The 17,091-nt window shown below is 43.3% G+C and overlaps 2 protein-coding genes across 2 annotated transcripts in view; both read left to right on the forward strand.

The window, feature by feature from the left end:
- Positions 1-8,205, forward strand: part of Vps36 (vacuolar protein sorting 36 homolog) — a 28,162-nt gene extending 19,957 nt beyond the window's left edge. The window contains exons 10-14 of the mRNA XM_028860930.2: positions 1,577-1,642; positions 3,751-3,815; positions 4,365-4,449; positions 5,251-5,327; positions 5,415-8,205. Of these exons, the coding sequence (XP_028716763.1) occupies positions 1,577-1,642; positions 3,751-3,815; positions 4,365-4,449; positions 5,251-5,327; positions 5,415-5,508 (387 nt within the window). The 3' untranslated portion in view covers positions 5,509-8,205. The remainder of the gene's footprint in view (positions 1-1,576; positions 1,643-3,750; positions 3,816-4,364; positions 4,450-5,250; positions 5,328-5,414) is intronic.
- Positions 8,206-14,307: 6,102 nt separating this feature from the next.
- Positions 14,308-17,091, forward strand: part of Thsd1 (thrombospondin type 1 domain containing 1) — a 34,258-nt gene continuing 31,474 nt past the window's right edge. The window contains 1 exon segment of the mRNA XM_028860944.2: positions 14,308-14,869. The gene's annotated coding sequence lies outside the window, so the exon portion shown is untranslated.

The following is a 17,091-nucleotide window of genomic DNA, read 5'->3' on the forward strand; positions in this document are numbered from 1 at the left end:
ACCGTGCCTGGCCCCGTCTCGAGTCTTCCTAGTTCCTGCTAATAGTTCTGTAGTTGACTCTGCCACAGCACTCTTTATGGTGGGTTGTAAATACCTGCCAAGATAAGTACCACAGCAGATCCCCGTGTGCCCATCATCTAGCTTCGTCAGTAAATCACCCTCCACTTAGTCCAGATCATCTTCTATGTAAATATTCTAATACCTATAATGATAGACGACTACTTTAAACACAGCTGCAGTATCACTTCTTCAACTAAAACACTAGAAATCCTTAATGTCACATGTCTGGTCAGTGTTCACATTCGCTCTTACAGTTTGCCTGCTCACATCCAGATACGCTACAATTGGTTAACTATTTCTCTAACTTCCTTCCTTCCTTCCTTCCTTCCTTCCTCCCTCCCTCCTTTCCTCCCTCCCTCCTCCTCCCTCCCTCCCTCCCTTCCTTTCTTTCTTTTATGGTGGTTCTTTTGGTTTGGTTTTAGTTTTTGTGCTGATGGTCAACACAGAGCCTTGTATATCCTAGGCAATATTTTATTTGCCTAAGCTGGAGCCCCAGCCCAAATTTATTTATTTATTTTTTTATTTTAGTTCCAACTTCTTTTGGGAGAAACTGGTAGTTTATCCTACAGCTCGACTGACTATGTAGCATTAACATGCTTGTCATTCTGTACGTTCTCTGTAAACTATTATAGATAGCAGTTTTTATGACAAAAATGTTTTATAGGGGATGGTGTACATTTCTGTTAGTAGGTATGTAGTGTCTATATTTATAAATGTATACACACATATACGTAGCTAGCTAGCTAGTTAGCAGCCATTGACAGTCATTACCTATGTAATGTTAATGTTTCATTAGAGCTTGCAAAATTACGGAATCACTTAATTCTGTACTTCCTTCACTAACTGAAGTTAGTTAACACTTTAAATAAACATAAAAATTTGTTAGCATTTAATGAGCCTTCCTCTGAAAGGCTTCTAGTCACCAGGACACATGGCCCCTGATATCCTTAGCCTTCTTCTCAGCTTTCCTGCTAAAGAATCAGAGCAGTTCTCCAAAACTCTGCCATGGCCTCCTCGTGCTGGCCTGTGATGGGGGTGACTCCAGGCTCCTTTGTGGCAACAGTTACCTGAGTCTGACCCCTGACTGATGTCTACGGTTTACCAAGGCTGAGAGTTGGGCAGAGACTCTGGTCTCTCTTATTGGTTTTGCCTCATCCGGACCTTCCTGAATCAGCCAAGGTGATGCTTGCTGAAGCCTGCACTGTGGCGACACAGGCTGCCAGTGTGGCTGAGTCACACGTGGCCCCTGGCTTCTCAGGTCTTTCTTAGTCTGAGTCACATGTCTGCAGTCAAGAAACTAAGTGCAGTGTTTAAAACATGGTATAGTCCCCCTCTTCTCATCTGAATGGTATTAAAGTCCGTATATAAAATTTGAGGTACTGCAGAGTATGTGAATAGACTCTCTTGTGTATAAATACAGTTTTTTTGGAAAAAAAAAATAGAATTTGTGATTTCACCCAGATCATGATTTCTGTTAAGAGGGCTAAATACTTGTTTTCCTCTCCCATTTTAACAGGAGCGTGGGGGAATAATGTCGCTCACGGAGGTGTACTGTTTAGTGAACCGAGCTCGGGGAATGGAGGTAAGAACGGCCTGTTTCCATGATCTTTTAGCTCAATTAGAACTCCCCCTCTGTGAGTACACGTCGAGGAAGGCTGTGGCCATCCGAGCTGTTTTCAGAAGCAATGTGGTGAGAGAAAAAGGATTGTCCCGGGGCGCTGTTCCTGCTTTCGTCAGCAACTGCCGAGTGACCCTGAGTGATGCACGTCAGTGCCTTGGAACTTGGTTGTGTCACCTTCGGAGTGAAGGTTTGAGTGAGCGATGCCTGTCAGCGCTAAGTTCTGTGTTCTGTAATGAATGGGAGCCTTTTCTCTGCAGTGTTTAACTCTGGCACGGAATCAGCCGGCCTCAGATTTCTTTGTCGATAGTGCAGAGGTAAAGCCACCGTACTCCTCTGCCTGGGTATCAGTAGGAGCCGCTCGCTAGGTCCCTTTGCCCAGTCACACCTAGTGCCTGGGCCTCTGAGACTCTTTGCTGGTGCTCTTGGTGCTCCGGCAGTCCAGCGCAGACTCGTGTAAGCAGTCACTTCCTGTGACTCACCCGAGACCCGTGAGTGCAGCCACCATTCTGTCCTCGAGTACACGATGGTCCGTGAGGTCTGTCAGCTCTCTTTTCCGTCACTCCTGCTTTGACCGTCCTCCCCTTGAAGATAACCTGGGGATGAGGAACTTCAGGTGCAGATGAAGTAATTTGATTGATGTCACCTAGAGACGGTGGTTTGCCAAGCATTGTGCTTAGCTGGCTCCGGAGCCATCCCATGTGGCTCAAAGCTATGCTTGTGTCTGCCACAGTGCAGGTTTATTAAGGCTACACTATCCATCAGTAGCTACATGTAACAGCTGTGAATGTATAAAACAAGTAGAAAATAAAACAAAGGTCAGTATCCATGTCAATATCTCAAAAAAAGTTTTTTGTTGTATTATTTATTACAGTGCTGGAGCTTGAACCCAGGGCCTCACACATGCTAGGCAAGACTTCTTCTACTCAGCTCCATTCCAGCCCCTTTTCTGTTTCACCTTTGATGTGGGCACTAGGAATTGTGAAGTCATGCCCGTGGCCTGCGTTGCATCTCGGCTGGGCAGGACTGCTGATGCCGTCTTTGCCGTCCTTGTTTCTTCTTTCATCCTTGTAATTGAGTGACCCACAGTACTTGATGAAGAGCCTTGTTTTCTACTTTAGCAAAAGTGTTTTAAATTTGATTATTAAAAAAAAAACAAAACTTGGAAATAAAAATGTCACATACCAAAATTAACCAGACCCAAAGTCTGTACAGCTCAACAAACTTCTTTTTTTTTTTTTTTTTGGTTTTTCGAGACAGGGTTTCTCTGCGTAGTTTTGCGCCTTTCCTGGAGCTCACTTGGTAGCCCAGGCTGGCCTCGAACTCACAGCGATCCGCCTGGCTCTGCCTCCCGAGTGCTGGGATTAAAGGCGCATGCCACCACTGCCTGGCCAAACTTCTTTATAGTTAGAATTGGCATTCAAAATGGAAGCTATGCAGCTTCACATTAAACTTTACACTTTCAGAATCAAATGTATTTTATATGCTTAACCACCACCAAAACCAAACATTTCGTGACAGAATAATAACTAGAAAAATAGCTTTTTTCTCCTCTTTCATAACTTGTGTGCTTCACCTACGTTCAGTTCTTCTTCATCCCTCATATTTAGTGTTTTGTTCTCTTTTCCCCTGTTAGGCACTGTACCCACATGTATATTTCTTTACACATACACACATCCGCACATTATTGGCTAGCTTCCGCATATGAGAGAGAACTTCAATTAATATTACACATTCTAAGTCTATGCATTCCCTGCAATTTGGACTTTATTTTTCTTTAGAGCTGAGTAATAATAGTCCATACACACACACACACACACACACACACACACACACACACACACATACAAATTTTCGTTTTCCAGTTCTTTGCTCCAGTGAATAAAGCAGCAATAAATGACGGGACGCAAAGCTCTCTGTGTAGGGTGTGGAGATCTCTGGGTATATATGCTCAAGAGTGGAATAGCTGGGTCATGGGTCATTGACTTCTTATTCCGTCTTAGTGGTTATTACAATTATATAGTACCATTCTATTGCTTTGCAGCATAAACTGGATTTCTTTTCCTCATTAGTTGCTCTCACCAGAAGATTTAGTGAATGCGTGCAAGATGTTGGAAGCTCTGAAACTACCTATCAGGTAAAGGAATCTCCATGGGAAGTTTGCTAACTGTGACCATGATTCTGCACAGAGGAGATCTGAAAGTCCACCCAAGCCTACCACTGTGCGTGGCAAACCAGAATGATACCCTCTTGAGGTTCTGCTGTATGCGACCTGAGTTCAGCTGGTGCTGTACGCATCTTCTGCTTCTGTACTTCGTCCTCTCAGGGAAGGGTGTGTCCCGGTGTGCATCACTTCACACTCTGTGAATTCAGAGAGGAAACGCAGAAGAACTCACTTCTGAACCTTCAGTGCACATGTTCAATTCTGATGCATTCTCCTTCTCCTCGGGCTAAAAGCACCCCCAACCAGAAAAACTGTATCATGTAGATTGTGGTTCATAGCTTTATTGTCTGTTAATTTTTGAGTTCTTTAATTCTGTCATGGTTACACATAGTCATTATGGCTTAAGCATTGTGTGATTGTCCTCAGGCCTGGCCATTAAGTAAAGTAGAATGTGGCTTGCTTCTCCCTTGCAGTTGAACATCCTAGATGTATCCACGCTGTTCTCACATCTGTGTTTTTCAGGCTTCGGGTTTTTGACAGTGGTGTCATGGTAATTGAGCTTCAAACCCACAAAGAAGAGGAAATGGTGGCCTCAGCCCTGGAGACAGTATGTGAATCCCCGTTCCCTTCTTTTCTTAGAGCTTGCCACAAAGACCCAGCTGCGTAGCAACTTGAGAAGCAGGATTCACTGTTGAATTTACTTTTGCTAAGAAGTCAGTCATAGGCTTAATGCTTTGTGATAGACGATCAGCATCCATAGTAGTAGTTTTTGAAGTTTAACATCTTAATGAGGTGTTTGCTTTCCTGTTGAAACTCAGCATTGGGAGCAGGTTTTCAAGTCTATCCTTTACTGTACCGGCTTATAACTATGGGCCCCTCACCAAAGCGTGTAACACACAGATTTGCTATGCTGCTTTTTCAGAACACCTACTAGCTTTGTCCAGACTTTCATACAGTGCCTTCTTACAACATGTTGGTATGTAGCCTCTGCTCTGCCTGTTCTGAGCCCGTCAACTTTTGCAGAATTGAGCAGTTAAGATTTAGGTCTGCAGGACTGGACTCAGCGGCTGATAACACTTGTTCTTGTAGAGGAACTGGGATCAGTTCCCAGAACCTTCATGGAATTCACAACCATCCGTAACTCCAGTTCTAGGAGATCCCCACCTCCTCTTGATCTCTGTGGGCACCAGGCACAAATGTGGTGTGCATCTCTGCAGGCAAAACCCTCATGCACATAAAGATAAATCTAAAAATAGAAAATATCTAGTTATGGTGACTGTTTGGACTTTAGTTAAAAAACCCAGTAAAACATTCCCTTCGTGTACTGACTACATGTTCCTCCGAGTGTACTAAAATAATCGTGGTTGTTGGTGCTTTGTTTCTCTTGTTTGTTTACTGCTGTCACAAGGTTTCAGAAAGAGGATCCTTAACATCGGAAGAGTTTGCCAAACTGGTGGGGATGTCTGTCCTTCTGGCTAAAGAAAGGTATGTAAGCCCCTGCCTCCTCACCATGGTGTGTGATATCTTTCTGGATGAACAGATCATTGTGGGATTTTTCTTCTTTGTTCCCAGGCTGCTTCTCGCAGAGAAGATGGGCCATCTTTGCCGAGATGACTCCGTGGAAGGCTTGCGGTTTTACCCAAATTTATTTATGACACAGAACTAAGAATTTTGTACCTTTTGTCAATACACTTGGCATTATGCCAAGGTCATATGACATTGAGCTGACAAATGAACACAAATAAACCAAGAGTTTGTTAGAACTTCACAGTATAATATAAAACTCTTAATCTTTCCCTAAAATTATGGCCTCAGAACTGTATGTAGAGTGTACGTATAGGAAAATAGAGAAAAAAACGAGTGTGCATATGCATTTAAAGTCATGCTATAGTTGTATAAGCTCTTGGAATTTAACTTGAAACATGGTGGATTTTAATTTGATCCTTGAATCTAGGTCCTCGGGGAAGAAGTGAACTTGCATGTTTGGGTCAATCAGATAATCGTTTTTCTATGACTAAACTTCACCGAATTGTAAATGTTTTTCTCTGCATCTGACGTGCCCATCTTGGGCATTCATGAAGGAAGTAACAGCTACACTGTGGTTTAAGAACCACCAGCACTGGAATAAAAGGTCAAACTGTAGAGTGCTGTGCCAGGCTCTTCCTTGGGGTCTTTGGAAGCAAACGTAGGTGTGTCTCTACCAGATCAGATAAAACACCCTTGAAAAAGGAGAGGACTAGGGTCTAGCTTACTCGGAGAGCATTTGCCTAGAGTGCAGAGGCCTCAGATTTCAGACCTCCCACCCACATAACAGGGGAAAGAGGGAGTGAGAAACTATTATGCATTTACTCCTCAGTTAGGTTCTTTTTCATTTTTAAGTGATAATTTCATGACTGGCATTTTTAAAGACTGCAGCAGTATCATTTTGTGTAAGAAACGTGGATTTTGACACTGAATTAAAGAGCTATGTAGACACACTCAGAGTTGTGATTACAAGTCTGAGAGTTGGATAGTTCTGGAAGGGCATTAACTGCATAGGACCTTAATTGCTCTTTACTTGGAAGCCAAGGATGTGAAATAGGAAGTAGAAAAGTTGGCAGATCTCCTTTCTCCTCTCACAGTTGGGAGTCCTAACACTCAACTAGAAATGTTCTCATCATCGTCCAGCCATCTCCCCTTGCCCTACATGCTGTAAGTTGTATGGAAGAAGCACCTGAGAGGAAAGTATGTTGATAGAAAAGCTGGCTTTGTCCCCTGTAGATGGCTGGAGTTTTTAAGTGGGTTGCCTGACTTCATATGTATAGCACGTTGGCATTACCTCAGACTCAGGGAGCCCATTTAGAGGCTTAGCTGGAAGTGGAAGGGGCCCTGGAGCTACAGGGAGGGGTGCCTAGGCTCACAGGAGCTTGAGGATCCTCTCTGGATGAGGTGGAGGCCACTGCAGATGCCCTGTGGAGAAATTGCCAGTGTCCTCAGCTGCAAACCAGGGAACCCCACCTCTGATCCCTTCCTGGGAAGTGGCTGTCCGTTACCTCTGTCCTCCAGTATCGGGAGAATACTGTGGCCAAGGCAGCCTCCTTTAGTGTTGTCTTTCAAGTCTGTCACTTATTTCAGTTGTGGTGAAATCTCCCCTAAGCACCTCATTGTTTATCTCAGGTTTACTTTATGGTTACTTCAGTGTTGGCTATCCCAATCTTCTAGGGATTGGTTGGACCATTGTGCCAGTTTATTAGAATGTCTTACCTCTCTCAGCTGCACATAGTCTGTCACATGGCTCTGGTGGACTTACACATACACACACACACACACACACACACACACACACACCCCTTATCTGACTAAGGTCTTTAAACCAACAAGTCATTGATAATCTGTTCTACCACTTAGACTGGTTGTAAGGTTGTTAGGTTACAGAGGTTGCTGAATCTCACTCTAATGGTTTGGATTCATCACAACAAACACATAATACACTTGTTCATTCAGTGTGACTGCAGATTAACAAAAAGTGGAGCAATCTGAGTTGTAGAATGTGAATGAAAGATGAAGCAAAGTGACATAAATATACTTAGAAAAAGACACATTGATAAAAAATGATTTTTTAAAATAACTGTTTCCAGACCTTGTTTTATCTTTTTGACTGTTTTTCTTGCCAAATGTGTTGTTGTGGTCCTTTAGGTACAGGCTGTGTTTAAATACAAACCAATCAAGCCCTAGGTGCAAAAATGTTCTGCTTTGGTGCTCCTCACTGTATAATTTTTGTTCTCTCACTTTGCTCTTAGGAAAATGAATTTCTTTGTAAATTTAAAATGGAATAGTTTAGTCACTGTAAAGAAAAATAATTTACATTATATAATCAAAGACTGTTTCCAGGGTTAGATGATTGGTGTTATTGTATAGAGTCAAATTATTGTGAAACTTTAAACTAATTTTCTTACCTTGGTGTTCTTTTTACAATTATCTGTAAAATACATGAAAATGATAAATGTTTAGTCACACTAAGCCGGTATGAGAATTTTTCTATTTTATAATTATTAAGCATTGCTTATGAGTTGTCTTTGAGGTTTTATAATTTTGTTATCTTAAAAATGGGAAATAACTTATAAGTTTTTAAAAACCTCTTGATTCAGATCTCACTGTGGACCAATTGTGTGCATTCCCCTAGATGTGTTACCATATGTTCCTGGTTACTAGACTAAGCTGACCAGAATATCTGGTTATCAGTTTCACACACAAATATTTAAAAAGGTTATCTTTTGCCCAACAATCTCTGCATCTTCATTTTAGTACAGTGGAGTCACAACTTGTTAGGTGGCTAGGTTTTAAAAACTTTGCCTAAGGTCAAAATAAAGTATGCTCAAAATGACCCTTGAAAAGTCTCTTAAATTGCTGATAGAGTTCCTTCTATGGTCTTATTGTGAGTCCCTGGGGAATAACATATAGGTATGAATTTATTATACACACAGTAAACACAGTATATGATGATGTACATGCCAACTGTGGACTTTAATAATACTCACACTGTTGAAATGTGTGTATTGCCCTTTTTGCCAATAGGTATAGTTGAATTTATGTAAGTTTGTTGCCAATCCTTTTAAGATAGATCTAGAATGCAATCTTAATAGAGACAGATTTTTCTGACATGTTCGTGGATATATTCCCCAGAGTCTGGAACAAGGTTTGGCACAGAGTAAGCATTTAACAAATATTTACTGAATAAATTACCTACATCTATCTCTATATCTATCTCTATATCTATCTCTATATCTATCTATCTATCTATCTATCTATCTATCTATCTATCTATCTATCTATCTATCTATCTGCTTGTTGATAACTAGGCATCACTACCTTAAACTCTCATTCGGTTTAGTTAAAAGGACTTTTTACGTAAGAAACCCTGAGAAGAAGGTGGGGTCTCGGGAAAGCAGTGGTAAAAACAGCTTTCCCTGAAGGTAGAGAATGCAGGTGTGCACCATCACGCCTGGTTTAAGGACCCTTCTGAATTGTTTGTAGTTTCTTTTCTTATTTTTATAAGTTCGATGAGAATTTCATTCAATATATTTTGATCCTAATCACACACTTCTACTCCCAGATCTATCCCCTCCCCTCCTTCCCTGCCCACTCATATTTTTGCCCTTTCTTTTTAAAACCCATGAAGTACAGTTTCTGCTCCCCATATACTCCTGGATATGTGGCCTGTACCAAAGAGCGATTAATCCATAAGGCACTGTGCCCTTAAAGAAAACCGACTCTCTCCTCCCAGCAACTATAGATTGTCAACAGCTTCTTAGCCAGGGGTGGGACTTCATGCCCAAATCTCATCTCCCCGATGAGGTTTGGTATGGCTTAAGCTTATGCAGGTCTTGTGCATAAAGACTCAACTGATGTGAATTCATGTGTGCAACTGCCCTGCTATATCCAGATTCCTAATAGTCATCCACTGCCTTGGGCTCTTAAAATCATCCAGCCCCTTTCTGCTGTGATCCCACAGTCTTGGGAAGAGACGATATGATATAGATGTCACGTTCAGGGCTGAGAATTCCAGTCTCTTATTCTCTACACCTTGGCCAGTTGTAGGTCTCTGTTAATTGTCATCTACTTAAAAAAGAAGCTTCTCTGACGAGGCTTGAGAGATGCAATAATCTATGGGTATAATGATAAGTCATTTGGAGGCAATTTAATACTATGCCCACTTAGTAGAGTAATAGTAGTAGGCTGTCTCCAGGTCTATGATTTGTCAAAGTATAGATTCTCAGCCCTAATAACAGTATCAGGTATGGATTTCAACTTGTACAGAAGACCTTAAAGTTAATCAGAAAGTGGTTGGTTACTCCCATGATGTTTGTGCCTCTATTGTAAGAGTGGACATGTCTTTCCAGGCCAAAAATTGTCACAGTTCTCAGGGTTCACAGCTGGGTAAGACTTGTGATTCCTTTTCTCCTCAGGTAGCACGCATAGAACCATCCAGTGTTTTGGAAGTAGGGAGGAAGCTTCTAAGTTGCAGCTTGATTTCCCCATGTTCTATGATTTAAGTGTGTGGCAAACACCACAGGGCAACAGATGAAAATCCCAGTGCCAAGAATGGGTTTCCTTGTTTGGAGCTGTTGGCAAGTGAGGTGTCATTGACCCCCCAAATACTATGGACTGTTGCCAGTGCTCTTAGTTAATCTCTGGAGCCCACTGTTTTGCTGCTGGGTTCTGGGGGCTTTGTAGCAGAGCCTGATAAAGACAGCCCAGTCCCAAGTGACAGAAAATGTCAGTACGTGGAGGAGGTGGGACCATGCATGAAGAAGTCCCTGTTTCTGGCATGTGACTTGGTCTGTCTAGACTTTCTTTCCGTACTGACTTCTGTGGTGATATATTGTGTACCCTAATAAACTTGCCTGAGGGTCAGAGGACAGAGCCAGCCACTAGATTAGACATAGAGGTCAGGCAGTGGCGGGACACACCTTTAATCCCAGCACTTGAGATCTCATGCCTTTGCTTGGGAAGCACACCCACCTTTAATTCCAGGAATTGATATGGCAGGGCAGATAATGAGGAAATAGGAACTCTCTTTAGGCTGAGGATATCATAGAGGTAAGAACTAGTGGTTGGCTGTTCTGCTTCTCTGATCTTTCACCTTTCACCCTGATATCTGGCTCTGGGTTTTTTATTATAAGACCATCTTAAATTCGACTCACCCATAATAGCCTAAATCAGACCATATCTTGCACCATCCCACCTGCCCTAGAAAAACCTTTTTCCTGTATCTATAGCTCTATTTTAAAGTCTGTAAAAGTTACTGTCTGCCTCATATAATTAATTATATTTTGTCTTGTTATTTTAACTTTTGCTTTGAGGCCACAAGAAAATACTGAGCTTCTTTAAGTTTAAATATGGTCAGTTGCCACATCCTATGTGGCTTGTGTTCCAGGACCCTGGCTAGGGTGGAGGATGAAGGGAGGAAGGACACACATACACAGATGACATGCACAGTGACGCTGGACTAGGTGGAGCTCTCTAACCACTCCCACCACAGCCCAGAACTTCAGCATGGTTTTTTTTTTTTTTCATTAAGTTTATGGTTTTAATCTGTAATTTACAGGTAAATGGTCAAACTGTGGTGTGGCACATGCAATGGACCGTTACTCAGCAACAAAAAAGAACATGCCACCGACCCAAGATCTCCATGAACTGACCTCAGGATAACAATGTTGAGTAACAGGAACAATTCATGGCTGTCCTAACGCACTTGTGGCCCCCAGACTGCAGGTTCCACGTGATGTGCCTGTTGGCATAACTCCTCAAAGAATTGTCTGTTTGGTGTATACCATTCTCCCAGTTTTTTCTGACAGTTTATGAGACATAATTGATATTCAACAAGCTGCAGTTTAAATTATGAAATTTATTCTTTTGAACTAGTCATACATACATCTGTGAAACCATATTGTGCTTGCCCCAAAGATTTTTCTCCTACCACCCTATTCTCTGCCTCATGACCAGCCTTCCCCTCCTCACCCTGCTTTCTCACCAACCATTGATCTGCTCTCTGTCACTATTCAAGAGTCTACATTTATAGAATTTTCTATAAATGGGATCATAAGTTTGACTTGTTTTTTTGCCTTGTTCCTGTTACTCAACATCACCATCCTGAGGTCAGTCCATGGAAAACACAAGCCAATAGCATATTCTTTTTTTGTTGCCGAACAGCAATCCTCTGTATGGGCCATACCACAAACCTCAGCATGTTTCCTAGAACGGGAGGAGTTAGCCAGTCTCTAGTCTCATCTCTGGAGGTGAAGTCCCGGGCCTTCAACACCAGGAGGAGGAAGCAGCAGTTGCTAGTCTTTGCACACACTCATCAGTCATTCATAAATACTCATACTCAGGCTCCTAAGGAAAAGTGCCAATCCTCTTAAGCCTGACCCATATGGGTAACAGTTATGTAGCAATTCCTTTGAATCATCACCGTCCTACTTCATTGAACGTACACAGTACATTTCTAATTGAGTGTTAACTTCACTAAATGCCTTCCGGCTTAACAGTCCCCTCCTTCCAGGAGGCTTCTCAACCAGCTCAACCTGTCTGAGATCTGCCCTGTTACTCGAATTCTAAGACATGAGCCACATGTCTTAGAATGTCGGAGGCACTCCTGAAAAGTCAGGTTGCACACATGTAAGATCTTGCTTTCACAAGCTGTTATTATAGTGTGAAAATTGGGTCATTTATGTTCTTCCTTGTGCCCTGATGTGAAATCATTGAGTTATGATTTCTAGACCATTGCTTATTAGAATAAAAAACATTTGTATACAGATGATTTTCGGTTGGTTGGTTGGTTGGTTGGTTGGTTGGTTGGTTGGTTTTTCAAGACAGGGTTTCTCTGTGTAACAACCCTAGCTGTCCCGGAACTTGCTCTGTAGACCAAACTGGCCTCGAACTCACAGAGGTCCGACTACCTCTACTTCCTGAGTGCTGGGATTAAAGGTGTGCACCACCACTGCCCAGCTTGTATACAGATGGTTATTAAGTGTATAAATTTTACAGTTGCAGAGGTCACTGGAAGAGTTGCTGACTCAGAAAGAGAGTTCAGTGAACTGAAGTTAGAACCCTGAGCCTTGCATGTGCTAGGTTAAATGCTTTCATGAGCTGCATTCCCAGCCAGAATTCAGTGCATGTTAAAAGCCAGTTTGAGTTTGATACTGAAATCATACCACTGTCCTTCAAAAAGACTTTCCTTCCTTTAATGTTGCCTTTATTTCAGAAAAGATTGTATTATATTTGTCTAATAAAGACAGTAATACAGTGTCTTAGTTGGGGTTTCTGTTGCTGTGATAAAACACCATGACCTAAAGCGACATGGGGTGGGTGGGGGTGGGGGTTTATTTCAGCACATTCCATCACTGAGCTAAGTCAGGGCAGGAACTTAAACAGGGCAGGAGCTGGTGCAGAGGCCACGGATGGGGGCTGCTTATTGGCTTGCTCAGCCTGCTTTCTTATAGAACCCAGGACCACCAACCCAGGGATGGCACCACCCACCATGGGCTGGGCCTTCCCTCATCACTAATTAAGAAAATGCACTATAGTCTTCCCTACAGCTGACTTTATGGAGGCATTTTTAAAATTGACGTCCCCTTTCAGATGACTCTAGCTTGTGTCAAGTTGACATAAAACGAGCCAGGACAGCCAGTTTGTCATGAACTATAATTAATATAAAAGTGGCAAAAGCTGTCATTTTAAAAATGCATGTAAGATTTGTCACACCCAAAGTGAATTTTTTTTAAAGAGTATATTTGTAAAGGTTAATACATAACAAGGTGCGGTTTATACTGCTCTCGAGCCCCACAAAACTTTACAGTAACTATTATATACCTTTTATAGCAGAGAAGAGGTGGGATTAACAACCCAGGGCTACCTCGGATCATCAGGCTTGGCAGCAAGACTACCTGCTGAGCTACCCACATGCCCTCCATTGAGTTTCATTTTTTTGTTCTCACAACCAGTGGTACCAGAGGCTATATGACATGCATTTGAAAGGAACCCTAGCTTCAGTTGATGAATGAATATTGGAGGAGAGAATTTTGATGGCAATGAAAACGGATGACAGCCCTACAGCTTCCTTGGACACTTGGCTAATTAGTTCTTAGACAAACTTGAACTTGGGGCTGGAGAGATGGCTTAGAGGTTAAGAGCGGGGGCTGCTCTTCCAGAGGTCCTGAGTTTAATTCCCAGCAACCACATGGTGGCTCACAACCACCTGTAATGAGATCTGGTGCCCTCTTCTGTCATGCAGGGGACACATACAGAATACTGCATAAATAATAAAATAAATTTAAAAAAAAAAAACTTGAACTCTGATGACATCTAAGTGTGCTGTCTTTTAAGATCTCTTTCAGCAAATGGCATATTTGAAGAAATTTAGGTGACATTTATAACAAATCGTCGCCCCCCCCCCCCACCTCCTACTCACATTATGCAAGATCTTTACCACTGATCTTGCCATTCCCACCACCCACTTTCAGAGGCAGGGTCTCATTTATGTAGCCCAGGGTGACCTGATACTTTAAATCCTCCTGCCTCAGTTTCCCCAGTTGCTGGGATTGCTGTGCACCACATCCAACTCTTATTAAGTCACGTGGGTTTGACACATGCACCGTGAATGCATGCAATTCCGTCCTAACATGCTTCCCTCCTCCAGAATTTCCTAATACCTCTCGCGGGGTAATGGCCCTCTAGAGGCTGTGCTCTTCTTTGTATTACCAGACATTGATTTTGTCTGTGACATGGTTCGTTTTATGTAAAAGAGAGCTCACTGCACGTCACTGGGTGACGAGCACAGCTATTCAACCATGGGAAACTTAACCTCCGATTCTTTTAGAAAGATAACATTTGCAGAATAGACTTTTAAAAAAAAAATGTTTGTTTTTAATTTAATTAACCAAGTTTGTCTCCAGAGGAAGAAAGGGGAAATGCACTTTACCTGACGTGTGTTCTTTTGAAACGCTGGTGATGTTTGGGGAAGCAAATTTACAGGTCACCCATGCCACTTTAGTGGTTTTTCTTGTGGACCTCCCCCACACCCCCACAAGAAAACGACCCTGGGGAAGAGGTGAATGGTTGTGAAGTGTAGGAAGGCTGCTGGCTTGCCCTTAAAGCCCCGGGTCTCGGCAGTGGGAGGCGGGCTATGAGCGTAAAGTATGTGCTGGGTGACCCTGCGCGGGCGGCGACCACACCTCCTCACAGGGCCTCTGGCCCCAGGGTTTCCTGCAAGTTTCCTGCCCGGTGGCTGGAGGGCAAGCTAGGGACAGGCAGGAAAGGAAGATGCTCTGCCCAGAAGTGGGGGAGCGGGGGTGAGTAGGGCGGACTTCTTGCGCTTGACCCCCGCCCTCTGAGAGCCCGCCTCGGGGCGTGGTCCCAGGCTGCCCAGGAGGGTGCCAGAGTGCCGGACGCGGTCGTGCAACTGCGGGACGCGGGATGCTCGCCCAGCCTCCCCGTGGCCGCTGAGGCTCCCCACTTGTCTCCACCGTGCCAGCCAGATCCGACCAGAGGTAAGGACCCCGGAGCGCAGGTAGCCCAGGAGCCAGGCGGGCACCTGGAGCGGGCGTGGCCGACTGACGGGACTCACATAGGCTCAGAAGTGGAGTTCAGGTTGGGACTTTTGGAAACTCAGCGTTGCGACCTAAGTTTGTAACTTCCCCCAAAGAAATCTTCCTGGGATACTAACAATCAGCAATGGCCGGTCAGTAACAAGCCTTATGCTGACTGACTGGGCCGGGCTTCCACGCGTGAACTTGACCGGCACCTTTGGAAAGTGAGTCGGTGTTGGGAGAGCACAGCTTCGCGAGGAAGCTCCACCCTGCCATCGGGATAGAGAAAGCTGGTTCATAAGTGCAGCTTTGGGGTTGGGATTTCCTCCTACCAAACGTTATTCCTACATATACGCAGAAGCTTTGCTTGTAAAATCATGTTGCTTTTCCTTTTATTCTTTGATAATGTCCTGTGGACGTTAGAGTAATTAATTTTCCTTTGTTGGCGGCTACGAAGCGTTTACTTAGCTGGTTTCTGGAAAAACGTGGCTTTAAGGGGAGGTGATGTTCTTGGTCGTTGAGAATACCCACACCCACTTCTCTCCACCTCCTCAACTGGTGCTTTTACAGTCTACTGTAAACTTTTGTGAGTTGCTTCTTAGCTCCAAAGGTTCAAACCCAGGGCTTCACACATGCTGGACAAGCACTCTACCACTGAGCTAAAACCCAGGCCCTATACAAGTATTTTAAACGCCTTGAAAACATGCCCGACTTCTTATTTTCTTAAAATGATTCTCACACCACGTATTTACTACTCACAACTATTCAGGGATTTGGGAACATGGTGAAAAAAAAAATCAGGTAGCTGCCCCCCACCACCACACACACAAATTAGAGGCATATTACGATTATAATCATAATGCATGTTATGATGTACAGGTAGACTGGGTCCTTCTATAATTCCATCTCTGTTCGTCTCTAAATACAGACCATTACACAAGTCTGTGTTTAACCGCTCATCTTCATAAGCCAGAAAATATAATCATAGAATCAGTACCGAGTAAAGAGTTTTAAAAGGAATATTATCCCGGAGAAGCAAAGCCATCCCAGAACGCTGACCTCATCTTTCCAGACGTTGCTGCTAGGTGGGGTCTTATTATGTTGCCCAGGCTGGTCTCAGACTGGTCGGCTCAAGCCATCCTCCTGCCTCAGATTTTGGGGAAACTACAGGTGCCAGGGGCCATAGTTCGATAGTCTTCAGCCATGTTCCCCATCCAAATTCAAGGAAATGATTAGATCAAATCATTTCGGTGTGTTGAGGAGGGAAGGGAACCCAGTCATCTGCATACTTCAACTTGGAAGCCTGCTTCACTCTCAGGAAATGCGGGGTTTCCTTTGTTCAGCCAGCTCTTACTGAACAAAAGCTAATAGAGACACACCAGTTTCCTTTCCCCTGAATGGCGGCTTATTTCAGTCAGCCTGCTAAATTCTGTTCATTTCTGTCCTTATCAGAAGGTACGTAGCATGCGTCTGGAATGTTATACGAGGGGTAGAGATGTGCCTCAATGGCAGAGCACTTTCCTAGCATGGACAAGGCCTTGGGTTCAATCTGCAGCGCCACAAGAAAGAAATGACCTGTGACTAACATGGGACTCTAAGCATTAAGAAAACATATATGTGGTTATGGTTGATAGAACAGTTTGCTAGATTCTAGAATGAAAAGACTACCCTTAAGTGGTCCAGAGTCTAGTATTTCGATCAAAGTTCAGATCCCTTCCTACAGTTCACTGTGAACCACGGTCCAGCAAGGTCTTCCCTTGCCCACCTAGGTGGTCTGGGACGATTGCTCCACGAATCACCCATCTCCTGATGCCTATCAGCAACAAGTACTGGAAGACTGACAGGAGATGGTCACTTTTATTTGTCTGTTTTCTCCTTCCACGACCCAAACAAGAAAAGCAGGGCCACATAGAGTTCACATTAAATTGTAACATGCTGAGTATCTATTGTTTGTTTTTTTTCCCCTCAATTTTTTAAAATGAAAAACATGTTTTCTTTGAGTGAAGATAGATTTTTTTCGTACAATATATTCTGATTACAGTTTCTCCACCCAGTTCCTCTCCACCTTTCCTCCCACCCAGATCCACACCCTTTCTGTCTCTCCTCGGAAAACAAACAGGCGACAAGGGGATAATAGTAAAATAAAAAACAAATCTGAATCGGACAAAATAACCAAACAAGAA

The sequence above is a fragment of the Peromyscus leucopus genome, chromosome 17 (genome assembly GCF_004664715.2).
Source record: "Peromyscus leucopus breed LL Stock chromosome 17, UCI_PerLeu_2.1, whole genome shotgun sequence".
Lineage (NCBI taxonomy): Eukaryota > Metazoa > Chordata > Mammalia > Rodentia > Cricetidae > Peromyscus > Peromyscus leucopus.